This window comes from Crocodylus siamensis, chromosome 5 (genome assembly GCF_052110815.1).
Source record: "Crocodylus siamensis isolate JL-2025a chromosome 5, ASM5211081v1, whole genome shotgun sequence".
In the NCBI taxonomy this organism is placed as follows: Eukaryota; Metazoa; Chordata; order Crocodylia; family Crocodylidae; genus Crocodylus; species Crocodylus siamensis.
Genome location: NC_143399.1, coordinates 173471297 through 173486470, shown reverse-complemented (window position 1 = coordinate 173486470; position 15174 = coordinate 173471297). Strand labels below are relative to the sequence as shown.

The 15174-nt window shown below is 44.2% G+C and overlaps 1 protein-coding gene across 18 annotated transcripts in view; it reads left to right on the top strand.

Annotated features, from left to right (window-relative positions):
* Positions 1-1697: 1697 nt before the first annotated feature.
* ADAM22 (ADAM metallopeptidase domain 22) overlaps positions 1698-15174 on the top strand; it is a 228739-nt gene continuing 215262 nt past the window's right edge. For 15 of the 18 annotated variants that reach the window (XM_090047165.1, XM_090047164.1, XM_090047163.1 and 12 more), the window contains exons 1-2: positions 1698-1925; positions 2066-2226. In XM_090047165.1, the coding sequence (XP_089903291.1) occupies positions 1847-1925; positions 2066-2226 (240 nt within the window). In that variant the 5' untranslated portion in view covers positions 1698-1846. The remainder of the gene's footprint in view (positions 1926-2065; positions 2227-15174) is intronic. The other 3 variants (XM_090047147.1, XM_090047155.1, XM_090047156.1) reach the window with 3 other exon arrangements.

Genomic DNA, 15174 nt, shown 5'->3' with positions numbered 1-15174 from the left:
TGGGTTTCCTTCACCTCCTCCCTTACAGTTACCCCTAAAAGTGTCAGTGAAATCTCTGGAAATTCAGGACCACAGCACTGACTTTGTGATGAGCAACCACAAACTGAGAAGCCCAAAGCAGTTACTAAATCCCTTGACTTTATCTCCTAAGGTATTGTAGGAGGACAGCCTGTGGGAGGAAGTATGGCAGGCCTAAGTGTCTGGAGGAACAGAAGGCAGTGACATCAGATGCATCTCCTCAATCTCACTGGTGTATGGCAGTGTACTATTAATCAGTATAACTATTGCATTCTTCATACATCCTCCTGTTTTTTTATCTTGTCTGACTACTTAGGGAGCAGTTTTCTTTGAACTCACCATAATGACCTCATTCTTTTTCGAGATCGTTGCTTATAGCTCTCTTCAAACCCCATGATATGTATCAGTAGTTCAAAATCTGCCTTCCTATTTGTGTTATTTTGCATTGGTCACCAGTGAACTTCATCTGCTATTGTGTTGCCCATTTACCTACCTTGATTAGGTCTCTAAGGTTCTTTTTTAGTTTAAATGAACTTTAATGTTGGGCACCCCACTGTCCTGTTTTTTGTCAAGCTGAAATTGCTGGTTTTTCTTTTCTTCCCCATATGTCTAATCCTGACCCGCTCTGAAAAATGAAAACAACTGAAGATTGTCAAATCAATCATTCTGAAATAATGCTATACTGCCCTATAATTCCCAGTAGGTTGGAGTGGAGCGTGTGGGTCAGTATGGAGAGGCTTCTCTGCGATGGAAAGAGATTTTCCAAGGAGCACATGGCTTATGCTGTGGGGAATTCCTTCTGCCTTTCCGCATTGCCTTTGCCCTGAGGTTCCTTGTAGCACGTGGTAACTTGAAACATACTTGTGTGTATGGAAATTTTAAAATTCTTTTCTCGTGCTCTGCAGGACAGGGATGTTAGCAGGGAGGAAGAGAGAACAGATTAAAAGGGGGAGAGCGGCAGAACAAGAGGAAAGAGGAATAGTTGTAAGAGGCGAAAGTTAACAGTTTAGGGGGAGAATAGGAAGAAAGAGTGAGTGTGACCAGCAGTACAACAGCGGTCCTGCTCAGTTCAGCATCTCTGGAGGAGGAAGGGGCATCTGGAGTTGACCCCAGCTGGGGTGGTTCAGGCACCTAGGGGTCTTCAACAGGAGGCTGGGTGCGCACCTTGCGGGGGTCATCGGACCTCAGTTGTCTTTCCTCCCTGGAGCAGGAGGGCTGGACCTGATGACCTCATGAGGTCCCCTCCAGCCCTTAACTTGTGTGAATCTGTGAATCCTCCTCTACCAGGACCAGGACAAATGAAATAGCCTAGTGTGTGCGTGAAGGGTTTTGATTCCTTCTGCCTAAGGACGCGGCGGCTGACGGGCTTGAGGAGAAGGAGCAACCGGGAGCGAGAGGGGGGCACGGGGGCGTGCTACGCCCACCCCTTCTGCCGCGAGTCCGTCGCCCTCCGGGGTCTCGGTTGAAGCGAGGGCTCCCTAACTACATTTCCCAGGTGCCCACACTCGCCCATCTTCCCTCTCCCAGCGGGGCTGGCCCGGGAGATCCTGCAGGGAGCCGAGCCGGCTCTCCAGACATCTGCTCGAGGACGGGGCTCTGCATGTGGATGAGGAGGGAGGGGAGGAGCCTGGATCACTTAGCTACGGCAAACCACCCAATGCAGTAAAAGCTCCCGGAGGCGAAGGGAAGGCAGCGGAGCACAATGCAGCACTGAGGCGGCGGCGGCTGCAGCAGAAGGCGCAGGGCAGGGGCAGGGGGCTCCGCGCCGCCGCCTCCCACCATGCCCGCCAGCCGCTGAGGCTCCGCTGCGGCCGGGAAGGACGCAGCCATGCAGCCGGCTGCCTCGCTGCTCTCCTTGGTGCTCTGTGCCTGGGGCACCTTCTCCCTGGCCCCGCGCGGGCTGGCAGGTAGGCTCCCCCGCTGCCCCTTGCAGCGCGCGGGCGGGTGCGGGAGGTGCACAGCTCCGCGCGCTGCCGGGTCCCTGCTGCCGGGCGCGGGCGCGGGGAGCGGCTCGGGCCCGGTTTGACAGTGCGCGTTTCCCCCCGAGGAGAAGCCTTGTTGACGGAGATGGAGAGAGGGGCCGGGCAGCGCTTCATGGAGCGGCAGAACATCAAACCCCTGCGCCTCGTCTCCGGCCCGGGCCATGGCAGGCGGAGCGGGCGCGCCGCGCTCACCACCCGCGTCAGGGGCAGCGCGGCCGGGCAGCAGGTAGGGCCTGGGTCGGGCCGGGGTGGTGGGAGACCGGCGCGCGGAGCCTTGTTGCCCCGGCGACGCCTTCCCCGCGCCAGCCGCGCGCTGTCCGCCCTGGCGGGGCCGCCCTCCCCGGGGCTCTGCGGGCCCGGCTGCCGCCGCAGCGCCGCCCGCTGGGGCCGGCACGTCGGCCGCCGCACCTCCCGGCCAGGGGCTCCCAGCGACACCCCCTTGGCCTCTGAGGACCCGGCGACCCCAGCTGCAGGGCGCCGGCGTGCCTGGAGGAGCGCGCCTTCCGCGAGCTCTGCCTCCTTAGGCATCCATTTGCTTTGAAGATCACAGATGCGCTTAGTGAGGTGGGGGGGGGGGAGCTTTCCGTCTCCATCGAGAATCTCCCTGGAACTGGTGTCAGCCCCTGCCTTATGAGGGCCTGGGTGCAAAAAGTCGTGTGCTGAGAAACCAGGTTGAGAAAGGGGGTTGCTGTCCTCAGGGGAAGGTGCCAGGCATATCCTGTAACGCCAGCATGCATCTTAATATGTTTTCACTGCCAGCAGTTGATCTCCTTTCCCAAGGGGATCAGCAACATCCCCCAGGTTGGTTCAGGTCGATGCAGTGCCACTTCCACCTCCCCTGCTTGAGCTGCTCCCTGCAGGCTCTCAGTGCTGACCTCAAGCTCTTTTTTGGTCTCTTTTTTGGAAAGTGTGGGGATTCTTATGAAATGGCTGGTGGGGATTTAAAAAAAAGTCCCCCAAAAAGGGAGAACATAATTTATTTGTAGTTTCTTAGGAAATTGTGGTGCAATCTCAGGGTTTAAGCCAAACATATTTTGTTTTATGGACATCAATTCTTTTTGGTTTTTGTTTTGTTTTGTTTTTTAAATAAAACTGGAAATGGAAAAAAAAATCAACAAAACAAGCCTGAAATATAAATTGCAAACCTGGTGTAAATGTTCACTGTGGAGGTACTAGTGTACAAACACATGTGGGTGAGGGAGAGGGAGGTGGAGAGAGAGAGAGAGAGAAAGAAATACTTCTCTCTCATATGCTTATACTAAATGGCAATAATTTTATTCCACTTGAGTATATTTCAGTATACTGCCTATTTTGGTGTGAGCTAATGTTCAGCATGGTAGCAGGATGCTATACTTAATGTAACAGAAAGTTATGACAGCATTATGTGTTGTTTATTGCAATCCAAGATCAATACTTCATCTCCTTTTCCATGTAAATGTATGGTATAGCCCTACCCGGAAGGGACCTCCAGGGCCATCTGGTTCAACCCCTCTACATTAATGCAGGAATGCTTCACCTAAATCAGGTATCCAGGTTGTAACCTAAGTCACCCCTTTCAAATGCTTATCCAGATTACTGTTGAAAACCTCCAGTGAAGGCAATTCTGAAGGAAATTCACTGGAGAAAAAAAGCCCTTTCTCTGATTATTTTATTTTTATTATGAGCCTTGAAGGAAGTGTTGACAATTTATGTATTTTTCCCCTCTTTTCTATGATTTAGTAACATGATTTCTTCACATTTTATGAAGTTACTTGTATACTTAACTTTCTTTGTGAATTTGCTGAGTGATAAGTCTTTCTGGTTCAGTCCAAGACAGTAATCTATTTACAACAACTTTGAATATTTTCAACATGTGTGCGATTTTTATAAAAAACAAAACAGATAATTATGTCTCAATATTTCAAGGTCATCTGAAGATCCCTGAAACATTCACATGGCAATAACATAAGCTATAATGTTAAGATTTGAGGTCAGCTGCAGCATTATCACTTAAACTTTTATAACCTGTGCATATGCTGGAGGTTAACATGCTTCCCTAGTTTCTTGAATGGACTCTATTGTTGTAGAGGCAAAGAGGCAGCCATAGAGGTGCAGACTCTAGCACAAGGAAGACTGTGCTGCACAGACTTTTGAGTCTGGGATTGGGAGGACTTATTTTGGAAAATTAATTTTTTTAGTCCACCCCATCTCCCTGTAAAACTTATAGTGAGACAACTGAGACAAAAAGCTGAGTATTGTTATACCAATACAAACAAACCGAAGTGGACCTTTCTAATTGATAATATGCACTCATGGTGACCTGAAATATTTTTCTAATAAAGTTGTTAGAAAAGTAATTTATACATGTGACTTTTGTGCTGGAAATTAAAGTTAAAATGAAAAAAACGTATCTTTATCATTAATGCTAATAGTTAAACTTGTGATACATTGTACGTAGAGAGCAAAGAAAATAGCTAGTGAGCGATAAGGAGCAGCTTGGCTATTGAGTAAGTGGTGGCACAACTTGTAAACTGGATCCAATTGAGGAAAGTTAAGATATTGGGCAGGGCTGGTAGGAATCAACAATAGACAGTGAATTTGATGACCTTCATGGCAATTTTACTGGCTCAGATTTGCTAGTCACCCAGAAAACATGGCTGTAGTCCACAGGACATTCCTCGTTCATTGTGAGTTGTGCTTCATTTCAGTGGAACTATTTGTGGAGTAGAGCATTCCTCAGTGTGAATGAGAGAATTGAGACTTGGCCAAAAGTTGACTTCATGGTCTGCAAGCAGGTGCCGTTTTTGCAGGAATGGTACACTAAATTCAACATGCCTTGATACTGTTAGTTTTATTTATGTAGTAGTATTCTGGAAGCGTGAAGGGAATGACCATGATTTATGACTTGGGAGGAGAAAAACAATCCAGGAATAGCAATGATTAGGAATTCTTTATCTTATTATTTGTTTATTTATGTATTCTTAAAATATTTTAATCTCTCAGAATTTCACGGTAAAGAAAAATTCTATCATATCTTTTAAATAAAATTGTTGATTTATCTTGAACTTGTAGGCCATATCTAGAATAGGTTTTTTAAAAGTGTTCTAGATCTCTCACACAGTTTTAAACAAGCTTTTGCCTTTAGTGTAGGGAGACTGAGTTATGATTAAAAGCTTATTTTGTCTGGTTGAGTTCAGACTCAGTGGTTGTTGAGCAATTTGTTTACATCTGTAAGAGTCTGCAGGACTTTGGCCTTAGCATACAATTGTGACAGTCAGATTTTAGCTATTCATCTCATCCGTTTGCTAATCATGTAATAGTCTCTGGGCCATATAATGGTTAGAGTTGGGGACCTTTTTCTGATTTAATTTCTATGAAAATAAATACTAAACTGTCTAGAAATAGCCATAAAAGAAATCTGCAGAAGTATATTTGCGAAATAATATGGGATCGTATTATTAAAGAATATTTTGTTCAGTAATACATCCATGCAGAGGAGCAAATTAAGGTGGGTTCAGCCCTATCATTCACATTTTCGGACTTTTAAATGATTTACTGTAGGGATGGCCAATCAGCGGCACATGCCACAAGTGCCGGGGTAACCTCTGTGGGTGCTGACATAGGTGATGGTTTGTTGTGCAATCGGCCACTGAAAGTGCTGTACAGCTGTGAACTGACAGAAGTGCACAGCTGCAGAGCACTTAAAAATGCCTGGTCATGAGACAGGTCTGAACCTTCATTACATGAGGGTTCAGATGAAGGTGCTCCAAAGCAAAATGCAGCCCAGCCTTGCTTTGGGCAGTGTCTTCAGAATGAGGAAGGGAGAAGGGAGAGGAGTGAGTTGGGTCTGGGGGTTGCCCAGCCAGTGCTGGAGGGTGGGGTGCGTAGATTGGAGCCCTCCCCACCTTGGGGTAGTGGATTGGAGCACCCCCCACTCCAGAGCAGGCTGGGTAAAAAAATCAGAATGGACCTCCGTGCCTTCCCTTTCCCCCTTTCCATGCTCTCTGAGGATGAAAGCTTGGAAATAGGGTGGGACTAGGGGACAGGTGCTGCAGACATGGAGCCTCTTTCCCTGGATCAATTTCCAAGTGGAGCTTGATCACCCACCTCCTGATCCAACAGTGAATGTTTGTTGCACATCTGTCAGTACCCTGTATGTGGCACACCATGGATCAGAGAGGGGACAGGCAGATTTGGCAGGGAGCAGAAAGCAGAGCAGAAAGGAGAGCAGTAGATTGGGTAAGGAGAAGGGCACTGGAGTGGCATCTACTGACTGGCCCCTTCTGATTTATGGTAGCCCCTAAAGCTGTGTTAGTGTAGGAAGTTTGCCAGTTTCCTAACCTGTAAATTCTTATCCTTATTTCTAAATTCCACTAGAGCTAATTAAGAAAGTAACTTTTTTTATAAACATTATTGATCTCTTTTTATAACTTTTAAAACCTGTATATACTTCAAAGGGTCATCCTCCTCAGTGAGAATAATGCAGAGTCCCTTATCTTTTTCTTGTATCTTACACTTACCAAATCTGGTTTCTTTCTACTTGCCGTATTCTACTTTCTTCCCAAGACAATGCTGCCCTTCCTGAAGCGGGTAACACAGAAGGACTCAAACTCAAGTACCGTCTACAGAAACTGCATTGCCTTTCTTGGTTTGTATTCTGCCCCTCTGCTCACTCAGTGTATTGTACTTTGCCTTTTGTACTGAAGCTGTGCCTGGTGGCTGTTGGTTTGAATTATTTATACACTTTAAAATTCCAAAATATTCTCTAGAAGAGCGTCCTGACTGAGTGTTCTATTTAGCAGGTGTTCTTCTAGATTGATTTCTTGCTTTCATATTTCACATTTCTCTGCTTTGAAACAGATTACCATCTATTTGCACAGTCTAATCCTTTAAAATCATATTACATAATGAAGAACAAAGCATCTGATCATGTGAGGAGCTTAACATCCATAACTATCACAAAATTCAATGGAAACTGGAGTAGCAACACTTCACAGGATCATGCCCCATTTGTTCTGCCTTCAGTTCTGCTGTCTCAGAAATCTTATCTTCAATGGTAGCCAATTATTTTATATTAATGTAATTGTGACAAAATTGTATTTTGATCTTGAAAAGTTTCCATCTATCAGTTTTCTTCATTTCCTGTCCTTAGTCCAGTATTTTGTTCATTGCCCTAATAATCTTCTATTTAACGATTCTTTGCCTCTGCCATTAGGTTTTTTTTATGTGAAACCTTGTAAAACCTAAGGATACAGCATCCACTGAGTTTTCTCTTATCTGTCCTGGCAATGATATATTCAAAGAACTCCTGCAGATTAATTGAGGACCAATCTCATACATGGATTTTTGCCTGCTTTCCTTAGTAAAGTTTTTCCCCCAGAAGTTCTGCTAACACATATCCCTTAACATGGTTTTATACAGCTTCAGAACCACTAATTGGTTTCAAAGGGAGACAAAACTTGTAACTAAAAATTAAAAATAACTCCAAAAATTAATGTAATTAATTATTTTCTAGACATAAATATACAACGACTGTAAAATCCAATTTCATAGGCTTTTCCAGAGTTAGAAATAAGTTTGGGTGTCTCATTAGCAATCAGGGGCAAACCTACTGTAGTTGTATAAAGCAATCTTTTTTCAGCTCTGTAGGGTCATGTGATGCCTGTGCTTGACCCTGTCACTGACTACTGCCCCATCCTCAGCTCTAAATCTTCTTAAATTGGGATGTATGCATGAGGGAGATAGGGGCAAGTCTTTCACAGTCTATGTTAGTGAAATAAATATTTCTGGCAGGTTTGGGTTTTTTCCTTTTTCTTCCTTTTTCTTTTTTTTTTGAAAATGGTGATCATTGGAAGCTATTCAGATATTTGCAATATTAAGAAGAGTTCTGGAAAAAAATAGGTTGGGAAGAGTTGAGCTAAGTTGTATAGAGCAAAAATTTATTAAAAAAATATGACTACCTACATATTGCACAAGTGATGGTGATGCCTATGTGATAAATTGCATGAATAATGCAACCCTGGTGACTTCACTTGCTGTCTGTCATCTCTTTCATGTCTCCCAGTATTCCTATTACAATACTGCACTGAAAATGTTCAGATAGCTTGTAAACAAAAATAACTTTTACTATAGGAAAAAAAAGATCATTGCTGGCTTTCCAGTGGGACAAACAGTGTTGTCTTCCAGCTCTGATGGCTCATTAATGTTATGAGGATTGTGTGAAGAAAATCTATTTTAGATCATGTTTACAGTTTGAAATGATGTAAATTGTCAAGATTCTGGTGAAGTCGATGGAGCTATGTCAGTAGGACCTAGCTGATAATATTTACCTTTCTCTATGACTCTCCAGAGTAATGTACAGATAAAAAATGTAGCAGAGTATTAAGCAACCAACAGTCTTTTCAGTAAACTTTCTGTTTTTTCATTTGTGGCATATTTGCCTTGCATGCCACATCCTAAATTTATACCTATAAAACTTATAACACTCCACCATTATGTTCTCTCTTTCTGCAGTTTTGTGTGAAGCCTTCTAAAGAAATTACCACATGTACTTAGATATAGTTATAGGTGACTATAAAGAGATTGCTTCTTGAAAGATGACTAAGGAAGTGGTGAATGTAAATATAATGTCTATAAATATTTCAAAAGGTAAATTGATATAGAAGGTGAGAATGAGATAGAACTGACGGTTCTTTAGTAAGTTAAATTAATTATGGTGTTAGATGTAAATCCAGTAATTTTACCAGATTCAACTTTGAATGGCTGAGCATTTTAATGAAAATTAGATTCATAAACTGGCCAACATGTCAGTGTTTCCTAAGAAACCACAGCTTCTTGCCTTTCTATTCATTTTTTGAGCTGTGCATCTCTTAAGATTGATTCTTTTTCTATTAATGACATAAGCAAGGTCTCTGGAATCTGACCATGTAAGCAAGCTTTCAGAGCAGTTAGAGGAGTATACTCAAATTCTCATCTCAGTGAAATCAGCAAGTTTACATGCAATTTATAGGCAGTCCTCGACTTGCAACATTTCGAGTTACAACATTTATAAATTAACATCCTATTTCAACTTTATGACATCAGTTTTGACTTTACAACACTTGATCCAATGTGACGCCATGCCAGCTAACAAGTTTGGTGCGTTGTTCATTTCCCTGGAGAACATCTGTCCAAACTTCCTTGGGCACTTTCTTTAAGAAAGCAGCCAAGACTCCTGAGAAGACTCCAGCCAAGAACCCTTCAAAAAGTCCAACCAAGAGCCTTTCAAAAAGTCCTGCAAGTCACCTTAAAGAAGTCCTTCCAAATCGATATGATTGCTATTTACAATATAAATACATTTATGTAACTATATTACTCATCTATAATTGATCGAGTACAACATTCTGGGATATTTTTGGTGAAAATAGGGTATTGGGCCTTGGTTCAGAAACCAATCCCCCATTTATAGCATTGTTTCTTATGAGAAAATTGGTTCTGAGTTACAATGTTTCGACTTAAGATGTGGTTTTCAGGTACCAATTGTATTCTAAGTCCGAGGACTACCTGTATTCTGATGCAACTAGGACCAGAAATTGACCCATATGTAGTGGACACTGGACTGGAAAATAGCATCTTAGCCTTTAGTTTATCATTGCTTATTTCTAAAACCTTTGCTATACTTTTGTGATGGTAAATCTTAATAGATTTTGATAGAACCTTCCCCCCCCAATTTAAAAAAAAAAAAGACTGGTTCTTATAAAGTTATTACAAACCTGCCCTGGATGTTAAGAAATGCCAGTAATTATTTTTATACATGATCACTGTCCGAGGAAGACCGAACTCTTAGGTCACTCTTCCTGTGATCCACATTTATACTCTGGAGAGCTGTTTGCACAGATCCTGAGATGCAGCCTACAGCTTCTATTTTTGCCTTAAATTTTTATGCTGTTTTCTTATATCCTTATAACTGTATTTTGAAAGCTATATACAAATCACAATTCTATTGTTTATATCTTGTATAGACAATTTGATTAGAATCTTTACTGTCCTGTCAAGTTATGAATACTATAAATGGCACACAAGGCCTAACAACATTAAGATCAAAGGGCAAGCAGAACTTTTGAAATGTTTGATAGGTATGTATTTTACTTAAACCAATATACTTTGTAAAAATGTTCTTTTTGGGATTCTTAAAAAAAAATTGGAATGTCATAAAACGCCATAAACTATCATCTTTACTTGAGTACCAAATTCAGATTTTCCTTAAATATTGGCCCTCCAAGTTTGACGTGTATGTCATAAGCAGGAATCCTGGTTTTCTCTGTTTTAAAAATCACAAATTCTCTGATTAAAAATTGCAAATTCTCTGATTAAAACCCCCCAAAATCCATGATTAAAATGAAATGCCACTATATACCTAGGTATCAATTGAACACAATATTTTATTGATATAGTTACAGTTTTAAAGCAAATTGGAAGCTTACCTTGATTACTATAATAAAATACATTTTAAGTGCCTAAACATTTTGATATTTGAGTTTATCATGGAAAATCACAGCTTCCCCTGGCCCCTTTGCTCACCAGGATGCAAGTTCAGGCCCCTCACTCCCCACACATAACTCCCTGCCTCCCCCAGCCCTGTTGCAGGGGGCCTCCAGCTGCCAGAGCTACGGAGCCAGGGACCCAGGTCTGCAACCCCTTACCATCTGCAGGAGTGCTCGAGCCCCAGCTGCCACCTACAAGAGGCAGCAGAGTGGAATGCAGAACCCAGTTTCCTCTCTCCCATGGGTGGCCTAGCCAGAGCGGAGCCCAGGTGTGTAGCAGGGTGGATGCAGGCTGCCCACTGCAGGCTTGGGGCTCCCCATCCTGTTCGCACCTGCAGCCCAGCAGAGTAGGGTTCGACAAGGAAGCTCATTGCCACTTCTGGGAGTTCTGCACCACCCTGGCAAGGCATCCCTATCCGCATGGCAGCAATGAGGGTCACAACCCAACACTGCCACCTGTGGTCCTGCAGGGTGGGCAGGGAGTGTTTTGCCAGGGTGGCTCGGAGCTTGAAGCAGCAAGGAGTTCCCCAACTCCGCTCTGCCCTGCTGCACTGAGTCCTGCCTGCTGGGTTGCAGAGGCCCCAGAGGGAGGGCAGCAGCACAGGAAGCACCGAGCCTACAGGCAGCCCACACCTGACCCTGCCTCACACACAGATCAGGTGGCATGTGCCCACTGTGACCCTCCTCTCTCCCCTGGGAGTGCATGCAGTGGCGGGGAGTCAGCCCTACCCTCCTGCCCCCTCACCCAGATGACATGAGCCACCTGTGGCTCTGTCCCACTCTCTGCTGGGGCCCTGTGGCCATGCATTCTGGCCCCAGGCCGCAGGCCCCAAGCCCTACACATCACCCTGGCTGGGCAGTAGCCCCAGCACCAGCCCTACCCAACTCACTCTCTTCCTCCCTCCATCCATCCTTCCCTCCCTCACTATGGGGGCCTCAGTCCCCCCTCCCCCCTGCCAGACGTACCTGCGGGAGCTGCTGTCCAAGCCACCTGGCAGTCATGTGCATGTGTGAGTGTGCACATGCACATGGTGTCTCCTGCCTGCCTATCCTCCTCCCACTTCCCCCAGCCCTTTGTAGGCTAGAACTCTGCCAGCCTGTGGAAAGCTCTTTGCAAAAGTGGAAGATCCACGTGTTTATCCATTAAAATGAAAAATCCATGTTTTTCTCAGTTAAAAGTGAAAATCTGTGGTTTTTTCTGTTTTCCCCCAGGAAATGGAAAACCCAGATCTCTGGTCATAAGTGGGGAAGCTGACCTTCTCTGCCAAGAACAGAAACACTGAGATGCTGTAAGATGGCTGCTGATTCTTTCTTTTCTCTTCCTTTTAGCCACTGTACATATGGGGCAGGACAGAGTCCAGCAAGGATAAATTAAGGTGGGGCACAGTCGCACTCCCCTTTGTTTCTTGCTTCATCCAAAGTTTAATACCACCTGCCTGAGGGCAGTAGTGGCATTTCTATTCAGGCAGCACTTAGGGAGTTATTTGAGTTAATGGCTCATTATATTATAGTTCATTCCTGCTAATCATTCTTCATTTCACAGGTGTTAAGGGCCCTCTCTCCTTGTTAAAGGCCTTTTATGTTCTACTAACCAAACTATCCTTTTTTCTGCAGTTTTACTGTCTCTTAGCTACTCCTGATCTCTTTGAGTTCACAGCCAACTGCCAAAGAATTAGATTCAAATTTTTCTCTTAATTATTTTAATGGGCTATTGAAATATTGTTGAAACATAATATCTTAACTGCTTCCCCCTATTCAACATTAGCTCATTTAGAATATTCATTTCTGCAAAGAGATTAATAAGTTAACTTGATAGAAAGAGGCAAATGGTTGGATTCCATTTGAAATTTAAGAGTATTGACAGTCACTGAATTGCCCGTCCCAAGATCATTTCTTTTAAAAAAGGCATTGAAGTCACTATCTAGATAATGTTATCGGTTTCCTGTAATAAAGTTTACATATCTTGCCATTTTAAACTGTATAGGCCAGAGGTGGGCAAAATATGGTTCGCATCCCGAATCTGGCCTGCAAAGGCATTTTATCTGGCCCAGGCACGGGGGACAGCACAGACCCTCGCACATGTGGCTGGTCTTGCTGCTGCCAGGCATGCTGCAGGGCTGGGCAAGTGCAGCAACCAGACTCCATTTCCCTGCACCCCTAGTGGTGGCTCCTTCTGGCTGCCTCTGCTGGACTTAGTCCTGCTATCATGCGCCCCACACCTACCACCAGGGGCAGGACCTGTGTGTGCAAGGCATATGGCTGGGGCCATGGGAAGGTGGATAACAACATACGGGACTGGAATGGGCAGGTAAGGCCAGGATCATGGGCCAATGACAATGCAGGGCTGGGGCCTAAGGCAAAGCTGCGATCCATTCCCCACACCCTGCCACTGCAGAACCAGTGTCCTTCACAGGGGCATGAGGGCAGCGGATCGTGTCTGTGCTCCAGTCCCTGACCCAGTGCTGTCACCACCCCACAGTCCTGATCCTTAGCCCTCCTCCCACTCTCCCGCCTGTCCCACTCCTGGACTCTACTACCTGCCTGCCCATGGCCCCATCCCATCCACACTGGGTTGGGGCCATGGGCAGGTGGGGAGTGGCATCCAAGAGTGGGACAGGTGGGCAGAGACGGCACTGGGATCAGAATCATGGTGTGGTGACAGCGTGGGGCTGGGGCCCAGGGCAGAGCCACAACCCACTCCCTGCATGTCCCTGTGATGGGTGTTGTTTCCTTGGGCGGGGGTATGTGAGGAGCAGATTGTAGCTCTGTCATAGGTCCTATGCTTTCACTGTCACTGCCTGGTGATCCTGGGGTCTCCTTGGCTGGGACCCACATAGGGGCCATTTAGGGATTTTTGGTGAGCTGTTACATGGGCGTGGGGGTGCTGACCTGGCCCACAACAGCTCACTAAAACTCCCTAAATTGTTCTGGGGCCAAAATAGTTGCCCACTCCGGTGTAGGCTATCCATGTTAACCCAAATAAGTTTCAGATGCCCTTAAATGAAAGTCCTTTGGCCCTTAAATGAAAGTCCTATGAATTGTTTCAGTTATCTATGATACATTGTAAGAAGACTTGCTACTGGGTGCTGCACTTCAATAAGGATGTGAGAAAGCTTGGCAGAGTACAAAGAGCCACCCGTATGATTGATCAGAAACTTGCAAGGCAAGCCATACGAGGAAGGGCTGAGGGACTTGGGCCTCTTCAGCCTAAAAAAGAGAAGGCTGAGAGGGGACTTGATAGCAGCTTACCACTACATCAGGGGAATACATCAAGGGCTTGGTGCACAGCTATTCACCAGGGCACTCTTGGGGAAATCCAGGAGTAATAGCCACAAACTCCTGGAAGATAGTTAATACTAGGAAAAACTTTTTCACGGTCAGGGTATCTATCCAGACTGTGGAATAGACTCCTTCCAGAGGTGGTGCAATCACCTACCCTGGAGGACTTCAAGAGGAGATTGGATGGCCACCTTGCTGGGGTCACCTGGCCCCAGCTGTCTTTCCTGCCTAGTGCGGGGTGGGGGTGGACTCTTTTCTTGCAAGGTCCCTTCTAGCTCCTAACAATCTATGAATCTATGATTTTAGGTGTCAAATAGTTTGATTGTAGTCAATACTGAGTCCAGGCTGCTGAGAAGAGACAGAGACCAGAGCTTTTGGGGGTGAAGGGCCAGGTGCAATTGCATTTAATTACATGCCAGGTGTTGACACTATGGTTCCAGGAGTTCTAGATCACTCTTGATTTTGGAACAAAATTCTTTTCGTATTATATTTGCATAATGACTCTTGTTCATGTGTTTTATAGAGCCCTCCTTTCCTCTGCCTATGGAACTTTTTTTTTTATAATTCAGTTGTCAATTATCTGTGCATTAACTCTATGGCTATTAAAAATGTTTAGGTTCTCTCAAAAGAAATATTGGCTTGAAAACTGATGATATAATTGATTTTCTTGCTTCAGTGAGTGGTTGAGAAGAGTCTTTGCAGGTGTATTTCCAGTTACTTCTGGTTGAATTATTTGGCATAAAAAGTATGTTGATTACATTCCATTTTTCTTTTGTTGTCATATATGTGTAATCCTTGAATTCATTTTCTGTTTTCCACCTTCTCTAGTCTATTAACGTCTAGGTTGTTAAAATAATTAGATTGTAAATTCAGTATTTACAAATATTGTAAAGGCAAATTTTTATTTTTATGCACCTTGCTGAGATATTTAGGATAATTTTTAGCCTAATAGTTAGTTGAAGTACAGAGAAAAACGTTCATATCAGTTCTGCTCATTGATAATTGGGGAAGATATACCATACTTCATTTTTTTATCACAACAAACTCTGTCTCCTAAACTATCAACCCTTTAAGGGAAATCTCTTCCTTTCCTGTCTGTTAGAGGTAAGACTCCATCCTGAATCCTGTGTTTAAGTCTATGAATATTCATCAGCTGGGCTGAAATATATTTCCTGTGCATCTCTGCAGTTAAGAGCTGGTCAATGTGTTTGAGCTAAAGAACTTTTTTGAACTTTTAAAAACAAGACTGAAAACCTCAATTTTAATTTTTTTTTCATGATTAACAGTTGGTTTTTTTTATCAAATCATGATCAAAATAGGATGAGACTTTTTATGCCCCTCAAACTTTTTTCTTTTTTAAAGTCAATGGAAAGTCCTGACTGTTGATAACCTAG